A 19,174-nucleotide genomic window follows, 5' to 3' on the forward strand; every position below is an offset into this window, starting at 1 on the left:
AAAAGAAGAACACACAAAGCCCCAAATCAGTAGAAGGAAGGAAATAATAAAAATCAGAGCAGAAATAAATGAAATAGAGACCAAAAAAAAAAAAGAAAAAAATCAATGAAACGAAGAGCTGGTTCTTTGAAAGAACAAAACTGACAAACCTTTATCTAGACTCATCAAGAAAAAAAGAAAGAAGGGTCAAATAAATAAAATGAAGTGAAAGAGGAGAATTTACAATGGACACCTCAGAAATACAAAGGATTATAAGGGAATACTATGAAAAGCTATATGCCAAGAAATTGGATAATCTAGAAGAAATGGATAAATTCTTAGAATCATATAACCTTCTAAAACTGAAGCAAGAAGAAACAGAGAATTTCAATAGACCAATAACAGTAAGGAGATCAAAACAGTAATCAAAAACCTCCCAAAAAATAAATGTCCAGGACCAGATGGCTTGTCTGGTGAATTCTACCAAACATTCAAAGAAGACTTAATATCTATCTTTCTCAACCTCTTCCAAAAAATTGAAGAGGTGGACAAGCTTCCTAACTCACTCTACAAAGCCAACATTACCCTGACACCAAAACCAGACAAGGACAACATAGAAAAAGAAAATTACAGGGGCAGGCCTGGTGGCATAGTGGGTTAAGTTTGTGCATTCCCCTTTGGTGGCCCAGAGTTTGCAGGTTCAGATCCTGGGTGTAGATCTACACATTGCTCATCAAACCATGCTGTGGCGGCATCCCACATACAAAACACAGAGGAAGACTGACACAGACGTTAGCTCAGGGACAATCTTCCTCAAGCAAAAAGAGTAAGATTGGCAACATATGTTAACTCAGGGCCAATCTTCCCCACACACAAAAAAAGAAAAGAAAAGAAAATTACAGGCCAATATCACTGATGAACATTGATGCAAAAATTCTCAACAAGGGGCTGGCCCCGTGGCCGAGTGGTTAAGTTTGCGCGCTCCGCTGCAGGCGGCCCAGTGTTTCGTTGGTTCGAATCCTGGGCGCGGACATGGCACTGCTCATCAGACCACGCTGAGGCAGCATCCCACATGCCACAACTAGAAGAACCCACACCAAAGAATATACAACTATGTACCGGGGGGCTTTGGGGAGAAAAAGGAAATAATAAAATCTTTAAAACAAACAAACAAAATTCTCAACAAAATACTAGCAAATCGAATACAACAACACATTAAAAAGATCATACACCACAATCAAGTGGGATTTATTCAGGGATGCAGGGATGGTTCAAGATCTGCAAATCAATCAACATGATACACCACATTAACAAAATGAAGAATAAAAATCACATATCATCTCAATAGATGCAGAGAAAGCATGTGACAAGCTCCAACATCCATTTATGATAAAAACTCTGAATAAAAGGGATATAGAAGGAAAGTACTTCAACATAATAAAGGCCATATATGACAAACCCATAGCTAATATTCTCAATGGAGAAAAACTGAAAACTATCCCTCTAAGAACAGGAACTGGACAAGGATGCCCACTTTCACCATTCTTATGTAACACAGTATTAGAAGTGCTAGCAAGAGCAATCAGGCAAGAAAAAGAAATAAAATGGATCCAAATTGGAAAGGAAAAAGTAAAATTGTCACAATTTGCAAATGACATGATTTTATATATAGAAAACCCTAAAGAATCTACCAAAAAACTTTTAGAAATAATAAATGCAAGACACAAAATCAATGTACAAAAATCAGTTGCCTTTCTATACACTAACAAGGAAGAGAAACTAAGAATACAATCCCATTTATAATTGCAACATAAAAAATAAAATGCCTAGGAATAAATTTAACCAAAGAGGTGAAAGATCTGTACACTGAAAACTATAAAACACCATTGAAAGAAATTGAAGAAGACAAAAAGAAACAAAAAGATTTCCATGCTCTTGGATTGGAAGAACTAACATAGTTAAAATGTCCAGGGGCCGGCCCCGTGGCCAAGTGGTTAGGTTTATGCACTCCACTTCAGCGGCCCAGGGTTTCACCAGTTCGGATCCTGGGTGCGGACACGGCACCGCTAATCAGCAGCATCCCATGTTCCAGAACTAGTAGGACCCACAACTGAAAATGCACAACTATGTATTGGGGGGCTTTCGGGAGAGAAAGGAAAAAATAAAAAAATCTTAAAAAAAAATGGGGGGAGGGGGCTGGACCAGTGGCGCAGTGGTTAAGCATGCACGTTCAGCTTTGGTGGCCCGGGGTTTGCCAGTTCAGATCCCGGGTGTGGACATGGCACTGCATGGCAAGCCATCCCACATATAAAGTAGAGGAAGATGGGCACGGATGTTAGCTGAAGGCCAGTCCTCAGAAAAAAGAGAAGGATTCAGAAAATAGAGGAGGATTGGCAGCAGATGTTAGCTCAGGGCTAATCTTCCTCAAAAAAAAAAAAAAAGTCCACACTTCCTAAAGCAATCTACAGATTCAACACAATCCCTATCAAAGTCCCAACAACATTTTTCACAGAAATAGAACAAAGGGTCCTAAAATTTATATGGAACAACAAAAGACCCTGAATAGCCAAAGGCATCCTGAGAAAAAAGAACAAAGGTGGAGGCACTATAATCCCTAACTTCCAAATATACTACAAAGCTATAATAATCAAAACAGCATCGTACTGGTACAAAAACAGACACAAAGATCAATAGAACAGAATCAAGAGCCCAGAAATAAACCCAGACATCTATGGACAGCTAATTTTTGACAAGTGAGCCAAGAACATACAATGGAGAAAGGAAAGTCTCTTCAATAAATGTTGTTAGGACAACTGGACAGCCACATGCAAAAGAATGGAAGTAGACCATTATCTTACACCATGCACAAAAATTAACTCAAAATGGATTAAAGACTTGAAGGTAAGACCTGAAACCATAAAACTTCTAGAAGAAAACATAGGCAATAGACTCTTTGATAGTGGTCTTGGCAGCATATTTTCAAGTACCATGTCTGACCCGGCAAGGGAAACAACAGAAAAAATAAACAAATGGGACTACATCAAACTAAAAAGCTTCTGCACAGCAAGGAAACCATCAACAAAACGCAAAGACAACCTAACAACTGGGAGAAGATATCTGCAAATCTTATTATCTGATAAGGGGCTAATATTCAAAATATATAAAGAACTCATACATCTCAAGAACAAAAAAACTAACAACCCAATTAAAAAATGCACAAAAGATCTGAACAGACATTTCTCCAAAGAAGATACACAGATGGCCAACAGGCACATGAAAAGATGTTCAACATCACTAACCATAAGGGAAATGCAAATCAAAACTACAATGAGATATCACCTCATGCCTGTCAGAATGGTTATAATTAACAAGACAGGAAATAACAAGTGTTGGAGAGGATGTGGAGAGAAGGGAACTCTCATACACTGCTGGTAGGAATGCCAGCTGGAGCAGCCACTATGGAAAACAGTATGAAGAGTCCTCAGAAAAATCAAGAATAGAACTACCATAGGACCCAGCTATTCCACTGCTGGGTGTTTATCCAAAGAACATGAAAACATAAATGGGTAAAGATATATGCACCCCTATGGTCACTGCAGCATTACTCACAATAGCCAAGACTTGGAAGCAACCTAGGTGCCCATTAATGACGAATGGATAAAGAAGATGTGGTATATATACACAATGGAATACTACTCAGCCATAAAGAATGATGAAATCTGGCCATTTGTACAACATGGATGGACTTTGAGGGTATTATGTTAAGCGAAGTAAGTCAGAGGGAGAAAGTCAAACACCATATGATCTCACTAATAGAAGATAAAAACAACAACAAACACACACATAGAGACAGAGACTGGATTGGTGGCTACCAGAGGGGAGGGGCGAGGGAGGAGGGTGAAAGGAGTGATTAGGATTGTAATTAGTCTTTGGGTGGTGAACATGATGTAATCTACACAGAAATCGAAACGTAATAATGTACACCCAAAATTTACATGTTATAAACCATTGTTACTGCAATATAAAAAAAAAAAGGATTAAAAATAAATAAATAAGGGGCCAGCCCGGTGGCATAGTGGTTAAATTCACATGCTCCGCCTTGGCGGCCCAGGGTTCGCAGGTTCGGATCCTGAGTGTGGACTTAGCATGGCTCATCAAGCCATGCTGTGGTGGCATCCCACATAAAACAGAGGAAGATTGGCAGAGATGTTAGCTCAGGGCCAATCTTCCTCACAAAAAATAAATAAATAAACAAAGCTAGTTGTGTCTGGGAGAGGCAGCTTCTTTTCTGGCTGTCATTTTAGGGCAGTTATTTTTCTGGGCTTCAGTTCTGACATCTAATTTTAAAATTAGATTTGGCTATGGCTGTGTGATACTACTTGCAAGGTTAATTCCAGCTCTCAAGATTCCATTTAGAAGAAGTTGAAGAAACTCAATAAACAAAACAAAACAAATACAAAAACAAAAAAAGAAGGATTGAAGAATGGGAGAAGCTGCTCTATCATTTTTACACCAAGAGATGGAGTGCTACGCTTGACAATGACATTCAACAAACCGACTGTCCAAATACAGTGTTACCAAAAATAAACGTGGAATTGAAAGTTATTTGAGATTCTTGGGTAATCACCTCATGTTATCAGCTGTCAAAGAAGGGAATGCTGTTATGACTGGACCTAGTTGCTGATGGACATTTCTGCCTGAAGTTCCGATCTGAGGTCGACAAGCCCCAAGGAGAACTCACGCCTTCCTACTCAGTTACTGCCCAGCCCCTCCCTTGACCAGTGTGTGGACCCCAGCTCCTCAGTGCATCTCACATCTTTCCCTTCTATGTTGGTTCCTTGGTCACTACTAGGCCCTGGCCTGTCACCTCCTAGCTGGTCTTCTTCCCCTCAACTTCCAATCCATTCTGCTTCCATAGCCAGGAAACAGCCTCTATCATCCAGTTCTAGCCACAGCTGGGTAACTTCAGACCATCTCTTCACATCTCTGGGCCTCAGTTTCCTCATATATAAAATGACGCGGTTGGACTGGGCCATCTCCAAAGCTCCATTTCACTCTAGGAGTCACATTTGTGTTGGAGAGCTCAAGCAGAAGAAACTGCTCTACCTCCTTCTCAACAACAGATGGTGCTCCATCACCAGCAAACAGCTTGGATTCTGTCACAGCCTTCCTGAAAAGCTTTCCTTGTTATCAACAGCAAAAACGTCCAAACCCCTTAGCTTCCACTGCTTCTGAACACACAGCCAAAGTGGTCAACCCTGTCATGATCCATTTCAAGTTTCCCTTAGACTGATCCATTCACTTAACAAATGTTTACTGAGCACTTACTATGTGGCAGGCCCTGGGCTGGGTGCTGAAGATGAAGAAGCCATGGTCCCTGCCCTCTCAGAGCTCACCATCTGGTGGGGCAGAAACACCTGACTGCGGAGGAGTGGAATATGCAAAGCGCTGCAGGGAAGAGGGCTTCAGTATAGGCTTCATGGAGTGTGATGGGAGATTGCACCTGAAGTGATTTTAAAAGGATAAACAGGCGAGTGGCAAGTATTCCAGATGCGGGGAATAGCACCGTGAAATAGCATGGACTGAAAGTGGCTTTGGATGGCCAGGCAGGGAATGGAAAGTGATGAGGTTGGCACTGTGGGTGGAGCCCCACCTTGGAAGGCTTCCACACTCTGCAAAGTACCTGTCTTTAATCTTGCAGGCCATGGGGAGCCACTGAAAGGTTTTACTTGGGATTGAGAATGGACCAGATCTGAGGCTGAGTAGCTCACTTGCTGATAGTTGTCTGGCCTCCACAGGTTCCCACATGGAAAACTGCAACAGCTCCAACCACACCTAACTGCTCCCCTCCCTCTCTCTTGCCTCATCATAGCCTCTCCTCCACAGGCAGGAGGCAAGAGGGATCTTAACCTGTAAATCATCCATGATACCATCCTGCTCAAAAAAACCCTTCCGTTGCATCCCAGTGTTCTTAGGATAAAATTCAAACTCTCTACCAAGGCCCACGAGGCCAAGCATAATCTGGTCCCTACTCTCCTCTCCAGGCAGAGGAAAAGAAGCACAAGGGGTCAGGGAGGTGAGTCTTTCCGTTTCATTCATTCAAAAACCATATGTTGAACATCCACTGTGTGAAGGCCTGTTCTAGGCATTTGAGAAATGGCAGTGGATAAAACAGAAATCCCCACCTTCCTAAAGGTTTTCATGTAGTGAGAGAAGTAAATTATGAGCATGTGAGAAGCAAAGACCTACTGAGAGACTCAGAAACAAAGCCTCAGTGATAGTGACTGGTGGGTGGGTGGGGACAAAGGTAATCAGGGGTAAGCAGGCCTAAGCAAGGGGTCTGCCAGTGGCTGAGGTCTCACAGCAGAGCAGAGCCAACACTGGGCTAAGGGCTCAGAGCCATGGATGGCAGCAAGGAAGCACAGGGGAGATCCTCTGCCTCCTAGAGTCTAGGGGCAGGAGGTGGGGGTCAGCCCCCAACTCTCATGAGGACCTTGACCCCTGCCAAACAGGAAATGAAGCCCATCCACCAACCCTTGAATGAGGGCTTTGTTTTTGTGACTGCCTGCCTCACTGCACTGAGGTCCTTGAGGGCAGGGAAGGCCCTTAGCATCCACCCAGTCCAGCACCTGGCCCTGCCATAGGAGGTGTGATGACTGCAAGGCTCATCAGCACCCATCACCTTCTCTCTCCTTCCAGGATGCACAGCTATGGCACATTTCCCAGCCTCCTTGCAGTGAGAAGGTGCCTCTGGCCACAGCAAAGTGGGAAGCAATGACATATCCACTTTAGGCTGGCCCCTAAACCCCACTGTGTGCCCCTCCATGCTCTCTCTTGCTCACTGGCCAGCAATGTAGAGGACATACTGAGGGACTAAGGCCTGGGGGACAGCGGAGCCACAGATAGGAGGAACTCGGAACAAAGAAAGTGTCCCCCTCCAACACACACTAGACTGCAATGTGACTGAGAAACACACCTTGGTTATGTTAAGCCACTGAACATTTTGGAGTGGATGGTTACAGCATTTACAGACATTGGCTAATCTGGGCTCTTGCTTGTTAAATGTTTATTAAAATGAGAATGTCCACAGCAGAAGAAACTTCTCCAAAGTCAGTCTAACCTTGGCAGACAGGGCAAGGGATTTAGGAAACCTCTTCCCCCATTGATGAAACAGTTCAGCCCACTAATGAGGAGGCGTTCCACCCAGATTAGATTTCCTGTCTACAGCAAAGGATCTCCAGGGAGACTGTCTATGGAAGTCATGATGGAGGTTGCACCCACCTTTCCATCATGTACTCCAGGTTGGTCAGCCTCGCTTCCCCTGTGGAGACGATGTGGACAGCGTAGGAGCTGAGGGAGCGGTGGATAAAGCCTCGGGAATGCAGGTATCTCAGAGCATCGGAAATCTGGAGCAGCAGGTGTACAATCACCTCCATGTGCAGCACCGGGAACTGAGAGCGCTGCAAGCAAGAGACACACCAGCCAGGAATGAGAGGGCCTGGGCGCCCCAGAACTGCCAAATGCTTTGTAGTTTCCAAAGACTTCTCAATTGGTCCTCACAGCTACCTACTGTCCTCATGTTATAGATAGGGAACCTAAAGCTCAGGCAGGTTAAGTGACTGGCCTAAAGTCCCACTGACCAGGACCCCAGCTCAAAATCTGGGCTCCTTTCCAAAACTTAGCTGAGCTGCTTCATACCATAAAAAATAAGAATGGGTGACATCAGCACCATAGCAGAGTGAGTTGTTCCCTTACTCTCTCCCCTTTAAGTTACAACTAAATGGACAATCAGAGGATTCCCTAAGCAGCACAACAGGACATCTGAGAAATCTACGTAGCTATACATCTGAAGGTAGGTGGACTGGATCCCTGGAAGGCAGTGAACTAGGTGAGTGCATCCCTACCCCTACCCCTCCCGGATGGCAGTGAGCCAGGTTATGGTTCCTCACAGAGCAGCTGGGAATGACTGTAAGAGGAGGCAAGGACAGCCCAGTCTACACAAACGCTTTTGGAGTTGTAGCCTGGCCCATGACAGTGCACACCATACCACAGTGGCCCTACTAGTGGAAACACTATATACCAAGTGCTGGTGGCTCAGCCCCAGCAAAGGTACCCACTCACTGAGCACAGCACAGGTCAAAAGGTGCCCTGCCTGCTCAGAAGGCACCCACACCCACGGAGCACAGCAGCCCATGGGACCCACTGAGTGGTGGCTCAGCTCTCGTGTAGGCATTCCTCTGGCTTAGTGTGCAGCAGCTTAGCCAGTCCCCTGCCAAGCACAGAAGCCTGGCCTACAACACCCAATCTGCCCACCGGGCTCAGAGGTCCTGCCCACGGAGTGCAACCTGCAGAGCAGCTGCAGCAAGCTTGGACAAATGCAGAGTAGCCCTACCCACAAAACTTCCAGCAGATGGGGCGGAACCAGAAAACACAGCTCCTGCTCCCCGCAAGAGATGGCAGGTGGAATCTGTGACCTGATGCTACCACAAATGGGCCAGCAAGGGATCACTTCATCAAACACCATGAACAATTACATTAACACTTCAGAGCAAAAGGAAAATGACACGTCTCCAGAAACCAATCCTGAACTCACAGAAATTTACAATCTAAATGACAGAGAATTCAAAATACTTATCATAAAGAAACTCGATGAGTCACAAGAAAACTCGGGAAGACAGTTCAATAAACTCAAGAATAAAACTAATGAGCAGAAGGAATAGTTCACCAAAGAGATTGAAACTCTAAAAAAAAACCAAACAAATTCTGGAAATGAAGAACACAATTAATCAGATTAAAAATAATCCAGAATACAAAAAAATTACAGCTGACGTTAAGGAGGACAAATTAGTGATTTAGAGGATAGAAATACAGAAATGCTTCAGGTGGAGGTGAGAGAACTAGATTTTTAAAAAATAAAATTCTTCAAGAAATGTCCAACTCAATTAGGAAAAGCAACATAAAGATTATAGGTAGTCCAGAGGGAGAAAGGAGCAGAGAGCTTGTTCAAAGAAACAATAGCTGAGAACTTCCCAAACCTGGGGGAGAAACTGGACATCCAAGTACATGAATCCAATAGAACTTCTAATTACATCCCTGCAAAAAGACCTTCTCCAAGGCCTATACTGTTAAAACTGGCAAAAGTCAATAACAAGAAAAAATATTAAGGGAAGCAAGGCAGAAGAAAATAACCTAGAAAGGAACTCTTATCAGGCTTTCAGCAGATTTCTCAGCAGAAACCATACAGACTAGGAGAAAATGGAATGGTACATTCAAAATACTGAAAGACAAAAACTTTCAGCCAAGAATACTCTATGCAGAGAAAGTATCCTTCAGATATGATGGAGGAAAAAAAGCTTTCCCAGATAAACAAAAGCTGAGAGAGTTCATCGCCACTAGAACTCCCCTACGAGAAATGATGAAAGAAGCCTTCCTACCTGTAATGAAAAGGCAAATGTTTACAAAACCCTGAGCAATGGGGCCGGCCCTGTGGCTGAGTGGTTAAGTTCACGCACTCCGCTGCAGCAGCCCAGGGTTTCACCAGTTTGGATCCTGGGTGCGGACATGGCACTGCTCATCAGGCCACGTTGAGGCGGTGTCCCACATGCCACAACTAGAAGGATCTGCTACTAAGATATACAACTATGTACCAGGGGGATTTGAGAAGATAAAGCAGAAAAAAAAAAAGAAAGAAAAAAAGCAAAAAAAAAAGCCTCCCTCAAAAAACAAAAAAAAACAACAGCAAAAAACAAAACCCTGAGCAAGGTGATAAATAGAAAGATATAATCAGAAAATTGCAACTTTATATCAGAATAAGTCAGTAAACAATTATAACATAAAAGACAAAGGGAAGGAAAACATCAAAAATAACTATAAACACTTCAATTTAGTCACAAACTCTCAACACAGAAAAGAACAATCTGAGACAACAATAACTCTAAAAGGGAAGAGGAAAGGGATGGAACCTGCTTAGGCTAATGGAGATAAGAGGCAATCAGAAAATGGACTGTCTCATCTATGAGATCTTTTATACAAACCTCATGGTAATCACTAAACAAAATACCAGAGTAAATCATAAATAAATAAAGAGGAAATGGAGAAAACTGTCACAGACAATCACCAAACTGAAATGGCAGTCAGAAATACAAGGGAAAAGAGACAATGGAACTATAGAACAACCGGAAAATAAGAGAGAAAATGGCAGTATTAGGCCCTCATATATCAATAATCACTCTAAATGTAAATGGATTGAATTAGCCAATCAAAAAACACAGAATGGGTGGGTGGATTAAAAAACAAGACCCAATAATATCCTGTCTCCAGCAAACACATCTCAGCTCTAAAGACAAACATAGGCTCAGAGTGAAGGGATGGAATATGAGACTCCAAGCAAATGGCAAGCAAAAGAAAGCAGGAGTTGCCATACTTAGATCAGACAAAGCAGACTTCAAGCTAAAACAGACAATGAGAGACAAAGAGGGGCAGTATATAATGATAAAAGGGACATTCCACCAAAAGGACATAACACTTATAAATATATATGCATCTAACACAGGAGCACCAAAACACATAAAACAATTATTAACAGACTTAAAGGGAGTAATTGACATAATAATAGTAGGAGACCTCAACACCCCACTTACATCAATGGACAGATCATCCAGACAGAAAATCAACAAGGAGACAGTGGCCTTAAATGAAATAATAGACCAAATGGACTTAATAGATATATAGAAAATTCCATCCCAAAACAGCAGAATACACATTCTTCTAGGGGGCCGACCTGGTGGCACAGCGGTTAAGTGCACACATTCCGCTTTGGAGGCCCGGGGTTTGCCAGTTCAGATCCTGGGTGCAGACATGGCACCGCTTGGCAAGCCATGCTGTGGCAGGCATCCCATGTATAAAGTGGAGGAAGATGGGTGCAAAGGTTAGCTCAGGGCCAGCCTTCCTCAGCAAAAAAAGGAAGATTGGCACCAGATGCTAGCTCAGGGCTAATCTTCCCCCCCCCCAAAAAAAAAAACAAAAAACACATTCTTCTTAAGTGCATTAGGAACATTCTCAAAGACAGACCATATCTTGGGAAACATGGCAAGCCTCAATAAATTTAAGAAGATTGAAATCATATCAATTATCTTTTCCAACCTCAATGCTAAGAAACTAGAAATCAACTACAAGAAAAGGCTGGGGAAGTCACAAACATGCAGAGATTAAACAACATGTTACTGAAGAACCACTGTATCAATGAAGAAATCAAAGGAGAAATAAAAAAATATGTGGAGATGAAAATGAAAACACAACATACCAATTCTTATGGGATGCAGCAAAAGCAGCGCTAAAGAGGGAAATTTATAGCAATACAGGCCTACCTCAACAAAGAAGTAAAATCTCAAATAACCTTAACCTACACCTAACAAAACTAGAAAAAGAACAAACACAGCCCAAAGTCAGCAGAAGGAGGGAAATAATAAAAATTAGAGCAGAAATAAACAAAATAGAGACTAAAAAACAATAGAAAGGATCAATGAAACTAAGAGCTAATTCTTTGAAAAGATAAAAAACACTGACAAACCCTTAGCCAGACTCACTAAGAAAAAAAGAGAGAAGGTTCAAATAAATAAAATTAGAAATGAAAGAGGATGGGGCCAGACCTATGACCAAGTGGTTAAGTTTGTGTGCTCCGCTTCAGTAGCCCAGGGTTTTGCTGGTTCAGATCCTGGGTGCGGGTATGGCACCGCTCATCAGGCCATGCTGAGGCAGCATCCCACATGCCACAACTGGAAGGATCCACAACTAAAAGTACACAACTATGTATCAGGGGCTTTGGGGAGAAAAAGGAAAAATAAAATCTTAAAAAAAAAAAAAAAAGACATGAAAGAGGAGAAATTACAACGGATACTACAGAAATACAAAGGATTATAAGAAAATAGTATGAAAAACTGTATGCCAACAAATTGGATAACCTAGAAGAAATGGAAAGACTCTTAGACTCACACAATCTCCCAAAACTCAATCAAGAAGAAACAGAGAATCTGAATAGACCAATCTCCAATAAAGAGCTAGAAAAAGCAATCGAAAATCTCCTGAAAAACAAAAGTCCAGGACCAGATAGCTTCTCTGGAGAATTCTACCAAACATTCAAAGACTTAATACCTATCCTTCTCAAACTATTCCAAAAAATTGAAGAAGACGGAATGCTTCCTACCTCACTCTATGAGGCCAATATCACCCTGATCCCAAAACCAGACAAAGACAACACAAAGAAGGAAAATTACAGGCCAATACTGCTGATGAACATAGATGCAAAAATCAACAAGAAAATATTGGTAAGCCGAATACAGCAATACATTAAAAAGATCATACACCATGATCAGGTGGGATTTATACCCAGGACACAGGGATGGTTCAACATTCATAAGTCAATTAATGTGATATACCACATTAACAAAATGAAGAATAAAAATCACATGATCATCTCAATAGATGCAGAGAAAGCATTTGACAAGCTCCAACATCCATTTATGATAAAAACTCTCAATAAAATGGGTATAGAAGGAAAGTACCTCAACATAATAAAGGTCATATATGACAAACCCACAGCCAATATCATACTCAATGGGGAAAACTAAAAGCCATCCCTCTGAGAACAGGAACAGGACAAGGGTGCCCACTCTTACCACTCTTACTCAACATAGTACTGGAGGTTTTGGCCAGAGCAATTAGGCAAGAAAAAAAAATAAAAGGTATTCAAACTGGAAAGGAAGAAGTGAAACTCTCGCTGTTTGCAGATGACATGATTCTATGTATAGAAAACCCTAAAGAATCCATCAGAAAACTATGAGAAATAATCAACAACTACAGCAAAGTTGCAGGGTACACAATCAATTTACAAAAATCAGTTGCATTTCTATACTCTAATAAGAAACTAGCAGGGCTGCCCCAGTGGCACAGTGGTTAAGTGTGCACGTTCCGCTTTGGTGGCCCAGGGTTCGCCAATTTGGATCCCGGGTGCAGACATGGCACTGCTTGTCAAGCCATGCTGTGGTAGGCATCCCACATATAAATTAGAGGAAAATGGGCACAGATGTTAGCTCAGGGCCAGTCTTCCTCAGCAAAAAGAGGAGGATTAGCAGCAGATGTTAGCTTAGGGCTAATCTTCCTCAAAAACAAACAAACAAACAAACAAAAAAAGAAACTAGCAGAAAGAGAACTCAAGAATACAATCCCATTTACAATCGCAACAAAAAGAATAAAATACCTAGGAATAAATTCAACCAAAGAGGTGAAAGACCTGTACAATGAAAACTATAAGACATTATTGAAAGAAATCGAAGATGACATAAAGAAATGGAAAGATACTCCATGCAGATGGATTGGAAGAATAAACATAGTTAAAATGTCCACATTACCTAAAGCAATCTACAGATTCAATGAAATCCCAATCAGAATCCCAATGACATTCTTCACGGAAACAGATCAAAGAATCCTAAAATTTATATGGAACAACAAAAGACCCTGAATAGCTAAAGGAATCCTGAGAAAAAAGAACAAAGCTGGAGGCACCATAATCCCTAACTTCAAAATATACTACAAAGCTACAGTAATCAAAACAGCATGGTACTGGTACAAAAACAGACACAAAGATTGATGGAACACAATTGAGAGCCCAGAAATAAACCCACACATTTATGGACAGCTAAGTTTTGACAAGGGAGCCAAGAACATACAATGGAGAAAGGAAAGTCTCTTCAATAAACGGTGTTGGGAAAATGGGACAGCCACATGCAAAAGAATGGAAGTAGACCATTATCTTACACCATACACAAAAATAGACTCAAAATGGATCAAAGACTTGAAGGTAAGACCTGAAACCATAAGCCTCCTAAAAGAAAATCTAGGTAGTACACTCTTTGACATTGGTCGGTCTCAGCAGCATCTTTTTGAATACAAGGGAAACAGAAGAAAAAATAAACAAATGGGACTACATCAGACCAAAAACCTTCTGCACAGCAAAGGAAACCATCAACAAAACGAAAAGGCAACTGACCAACTGAGAGAAAATATTTGCAAATCATAAATCCGACAAGGGGCTAATTTCCAAAATATATAAAGAACTCATACAACTCAACATGAGAAAACAAACAACTCGATCAAAAAATGGGCAGAAGACATGAACAGACATTTTCTCCAAAGAAGATATACAGATGTCCAACAAGCACATGAAAAGATGCTCAACATCACTAATTATTAAGGAAATGCAAATCAAAACTACAATCAGGTAACACCTTACACCTGTCAGAATAGCTATAACCATCAAAGCAAAAAGTAACAAATGTTGGAGAGGATGTGGAGGAAAGGGAACCCTCATACACCAGCTGGAGAGAATGCAAATTGGTGCAGCCACTATGGAAAACAGTATGGAGATTTCTCAAAAAATTAAAAATAGAAATACCATACAATCCAGCTATCCAACTACTGGGTATTTACCCAAAGAACATGAAATCAACAATACAAAGAGATTCATGCACCCCTATGTTCACTGCAGCATTACTCACAATAGCCAAGACATGGAAGCAACCCAAGTACCCATCAACTAATGAATGGCTAAAGATGTGGCATATATCTACCACGGAATACTACTCAGCCATAAAAAAGACAAAATTGTGCCATTGGCAACATCAAGGATGGACCTTGAGGGTATTATGTTAAGCAAAATAAGACAGACAGAGAAAGACAAACATTGTATGACTTCACTCGTGTGGAAGGTAAACAAACACAAGGATAAAGAGAACAGACTAGTGGTTACCAGAGGGGAAGAGGGTGGGGAAGAGGGTGGGGAGAGTGCAGAAGAGGTCAAGGGGCACATATGTATGGTGACGGATAAAAACTAGACTATTGGTGATCATGATGCAGTCTATACAGAAACTAATATATAATAATGTACACCTGAAATTATACAATGTTATAAACCAATATGACCTCAGTAAAATAACTGAAAAAAAAAAATAAGGAGCAAGTTCTCAAGGCCGGGTATGTGCACCTAGGGTGGGCCCACCACGACCACCAAGGAACCTGCTCTGCACCCGCTATCCACGCCTGTGCTGCTGGGAGAACCTACAAGCTTAAAGGACCAATCCAGTCTCTACCCGAGTCAGATGACCTAGAAAGTTCATCATAAGAGGACAGAAATTCACTCACACCAACATACCTGGCTGATTAAAGTCATGATGGGTCTCTCCCCAGAGAAATGGCATTTTAAGGTAATGCCCTCATCAAAGGACAGAAGAGGGGAGAGCAGGGGAGGGGAGGAAAAACTGAACACTAACAGTAGATCCTCAGGCAGGAGGTGACTAGCCATCTCGGGGAAGGGCCCTTCCTGGAGAGTCTCTTCTCACTCCTGCCCCAGGGTCTTTAGAACAAAGTCACAGAGAAAAAAAAAAACAAATGCTTCAGGACCTCTCCAAAGCCACATCTCATCCAAAAACACACTTCCCAGGGAGTCTGAGGCCAGGGAAGATGCCCCCACCAGGAAATGTGAAAAGTGAGAGGAAACTGATAACAGGTATATAAACAAACCTCTCTATACCAAAGGCCCCACATGGCACAAGTGAAAACATTGGGAAATAAGGCCGGTGCCTGTCTGATTAGTTAGCTAGAAATGCATCTGTGTGTTTTCTGGGTCTGCTGAGCTCTTAAGACGTCTATAAAAAAGCAGGACTGATAATTATAAAACCACAATAGTTCCGACCAGGTGCTTATCGGCCTTAAATGGTGCATTATATAGCCCCCATTAAGTAAAGAATTAAGAGATTTATCTTCCATGCGTGCACAAATGGGAACTCTACTGCTGGGGCAGGGAGAGAAGCGGGAAAGACAGCAAGGGAAAATCCACAGAAACAGCCATTTACCCGTTCATGGAGGACACTAAACAGCGTGCCGACAGTAATGCGCTCGTACACGAGGCGGGTCTTCTCCAGGTCCTGGGACAGGCACACAGCCATCAGCTGCAGCAGGTGGGGGTGCCGCAGCTTGCTGCAAAAGAAAATCAGCTTCAGATGAGGCAGAGGTAAGGAGGACATGATGAAAAAATGGGTGCTTTCCTTTCTTCTAGGCCTCTTGAACACATTCTAAACAAGTACCATTTGCATACAATGTTTATCTAAGAAAACAGGATGGGGTGGAGTGGGGTGGGAGTAGGGGTCTCTCTTGGTGGAATCTGTGGCCTCTCACTGATCAGACCCTGAGGGCTTAGAGTCATCAATGACAATGTCACTAAAGAGCTATCTAGCAAGCACTTTATATGTATCATCTCAGTCCTAACGACCACCTACAAGAAATACATCATTATATTCATTTTAGACATGAGGAAACCAAGGTCAGGGAAATGTCAGGAACTTGCTTCACTTTCACGTAAAGTCCACACTGTGTCTATGAGTCCTTCCAGCCTCCTTGGGTCCCTTTAGGAAGGTTTGGCCAAAAGGAAGGGTTTGGCCTCTGAACATACCTACAGGAGTTGGGTACCCTCCTCAGGAACCTGGGTCCATTCTAAAGCCTTGGCAGTCCTAGTGTGAAACCATGAACCGGGCTCCTGCCCTGGCAAGAGCTGCAGGACTAACCCTGGAGCCACAGAAAACCTAAGGTACTGAGACCCGTGGGTGGAGACATGGCTCTCAGACGTGAGGATCTCATGAACAGCCATGCTCTATGAAGACGGGACAGCGCATGCTGTCCTGCACGGGCACAGGGCCAATAATGGGGCAGGCTTCGGGGGCTGTAGCAGGAGAGCCAGCAAGGTCTGGAGGCAGGACCATCAGAGACATGGGTTATGGGGAGTCAATCAGCTGACAGAATTGAGCCCCTCACCACCTCCATTCCCACCCCTCAGGCTATTTACTAATTCCTCTTTCTTTCTCTTGGCAGGCCTTGAAAGTAAACATCAACTGATTCCAACAGCCAGAAAATGTTGAGTCTGAGGGGAGGCTGGTCTCCACACCCCAGGGACAGCCCTGAACCTAGGTCTGTAAAGAGAGTTGGACACGAAATGCCCTTGGGCTTCCTTCTCACCTGCTGTGCTCCTGCTCAGCAATTAACAAGTCAGCCAGCCGCAGCCTGCTGCAATGTGGGTGGGTGGGGAGATTCAGCTCCTTCACTGTGACCCTGCTCCCGTTCCACACCAGGCTACAAGGGCAGGAGAGAGTGCGAGCAGAAGACAGTAAGCAGCCACTTCTTCGGTAAGGAGTTCTCAGGCCAGAGACCAGATAAGTGGGTTTACACAGAATCTGTCAAGCCCCTGGGCACTGTTGGGTCCTCCCTGTCCCTACCCCCAGGTTCTAAAGTACCCTAGGGAACTTAGGTACAGGTGGCAGGAAGTCATTGAAGGATTTAAGGGATGGAGTGACTCTATCAGGTCTGTATTTTAGAAAGAATGGTACCAGCAGTGTGGGGAACGGTAAGGAGGGCTGGTCCCGGGAATGGGAGGCCAGTCTAGGTGAGGGACGGCAATCACTTGGGCAAAGGCAACAACAGTGGACAGAGAGGAGGGGACCCAACAACAAATCTGTGGCACCGGCAGGAAAACAAGAAGTGTATTGAGGGGACAGAAGGCCTTTTGAGTCTGGCAGAGGCCTGTGTAGAATGCTGTTTCTTCTAAGCAGGGAAGAAGCATCCGGGTTCAAGGAGGCCAAGACACCTTGGCTAGGACAACTCCTGTGACCCTGCAAGAGGCAAGTCTCTGGGGGGTGCGAACAGCCCAGGGACTGTGGTCACAGCCAAACCCTGCTACTGCTGTCTCTGCTGCCCTTGGCTGGTGAGAGCCGCAGCTGATGCTTGTTCTGGCTTCTACAGGGGCCTCAATATCCTTTGGCCTGTATCGGAGGCCAGACAGTCATGCTATGCTGCCTCTAACTCTCCAGAAAGCAGAGAGGTTAAAACACGTCATGAGTAAACTTTCAGAGCAGTCATTCTCAACGGGGGCCATTTGCAATGTCTGTAGACATTTTGGTTGTCACAATCATGACTGCAGGGGAGCAGGTAGCACTGGGGACTCCTACTGGCATCCAGTGAGTGGAGACCAGGGACGCTCCTAAACATCCTACAATGCACAGGACAGCAACAACAAAGTGTATCCAGCCCTGGTGTCCAGGTTGAGAAACCCTGATTTAGACATATGTTCTTCAGTGTTTCCTTGTGTTTGCGTAGCAACCCTCCAGACATAAAGAAGTCACACAAAGCCCATTCTTCCCATGGGACTAAATCAGACCTCCCACTGGCCAGCTTCTGCTTACTTTTTGTTTTTGAGGAAGATTAGCCCTGAGCTAATACCTGCTGCCAATCCTCCTCTTTTTGCTGAGGAAGATGGCCCTGCGCTAACATCCGTGCCCCTTTTCCTTCACCTTATACGTGGGACGCCTGCCACAGCATGGCGTGCCAAGCTGTGTCATGTCCGCACCCGGGATCCGAACCGGTGAACCCTGGGCTGCCGAAGCAGAACATGCCAACTTAATGGCTGCGCCACCGGGTCGGCCCCAAGCTTCTGCTTACTTGATCATGACCATGTAGGGGCCACTGAAGAAAGAGAAGGTGGGCTCATCATCAGCTTGAATCACTTCCTTTTCTCCAATGACTGGAAGAGATCCTAGGTAGGCCAGCTGTGTCCCCCCTGTGATATAAAACTGAAAGCAAAACACAGCTTCAAATTGTGAGGAGAAAAGAGGAAAAGTAAAATAACTCTAAAATCTTATCAGCCAGCTAAAAATAATGATAGCTACTATTTACCAACTTGATGCATACTCCTACACACTGGACATTATGCTTCAATTTATATTATCTTTTATCTTCCTAGAAACCCTGCAAGCTTGTAATATTCTTTCCCTTTTACTAGTGAGGAAACTGAGGCTCGTGGAAAGAGGTCAGATGCCTGCCTGAAGTGCCAGCCGGGCTGGGTCTCAGGGCCCAGGCCTGTGTATAGCCAAAGCTGACATTCCTTCTAACCCTCACTCCACCCCAGGCTGCCTCAGCACAACCAAGAGACTCAGAGCCAGGGGCTGAGCTGTCGGCAAGCATCACCCAGTCACCCAGCAATGTTTCCCAACTGTCTCTTTCTTTGATGAGCAGCACGAAGGACCCAAAGAATATTATTTTCCCTCAGAACATTTCTCAGTTTAAAATCTAAATTCCTTAAAGGCATTCCAACAATGCT

General features: G+C 43.4%; 1 protein-coding gene across 26 annotated transcripts in view; it reads right to left on the reverse strand.

The window, feature by feature from the left end:
* The window catches only part of TEX14 (testis expressed 14, intercellular bridge forming factor), a 159,712-nt gene that overhangs the window by 36,706 nt on the left and 103,832 nt on the right, over positions 1-19,174 (reverse strand). For all 26 annotated transcript variants that reach the window (XR_011423251.1, XR_011423253.1, XR_011423252.1 and 23 more), the window contains 4 exons: positions 18,517-18,647; positions 17,041-17,154; positions 15,885-16,008; positions 7,261-7,439 (listed from right to left, as the gene is read on the reverse strand). Coding sequence is in view for 23 of the 26 variants with exons in the window: in XM_023652898.2 (XP_023508666.1) it covers positions 7,261-7,439; positions 15,885-16,008; positions 17,041-17,154; positions 18,517-18,647 (548 nt within the window). In the remaining 3 variants the exon portion in view is untranslated. The remainder of the gene's footprint in view (positions 1-7,260; positions 7,440-15,884; positions 16,009-17,040; positions 17,155-18,516; positions 18,648-19,174) is intronic.

This window comes from Equus caballus, chromosome 11, assembly GCF_041296265.1.
Source record: "Equus caballus isolate H_3958 breed thoroughbred chromosome 11, TB-T2T, whole genome shotgun sequence".
Lineage (NCBI taxonomy): Eukaryota > Metazoa > Chordata > Mammalia > Perissodactyla > Equidae > Equus > Equus caballus.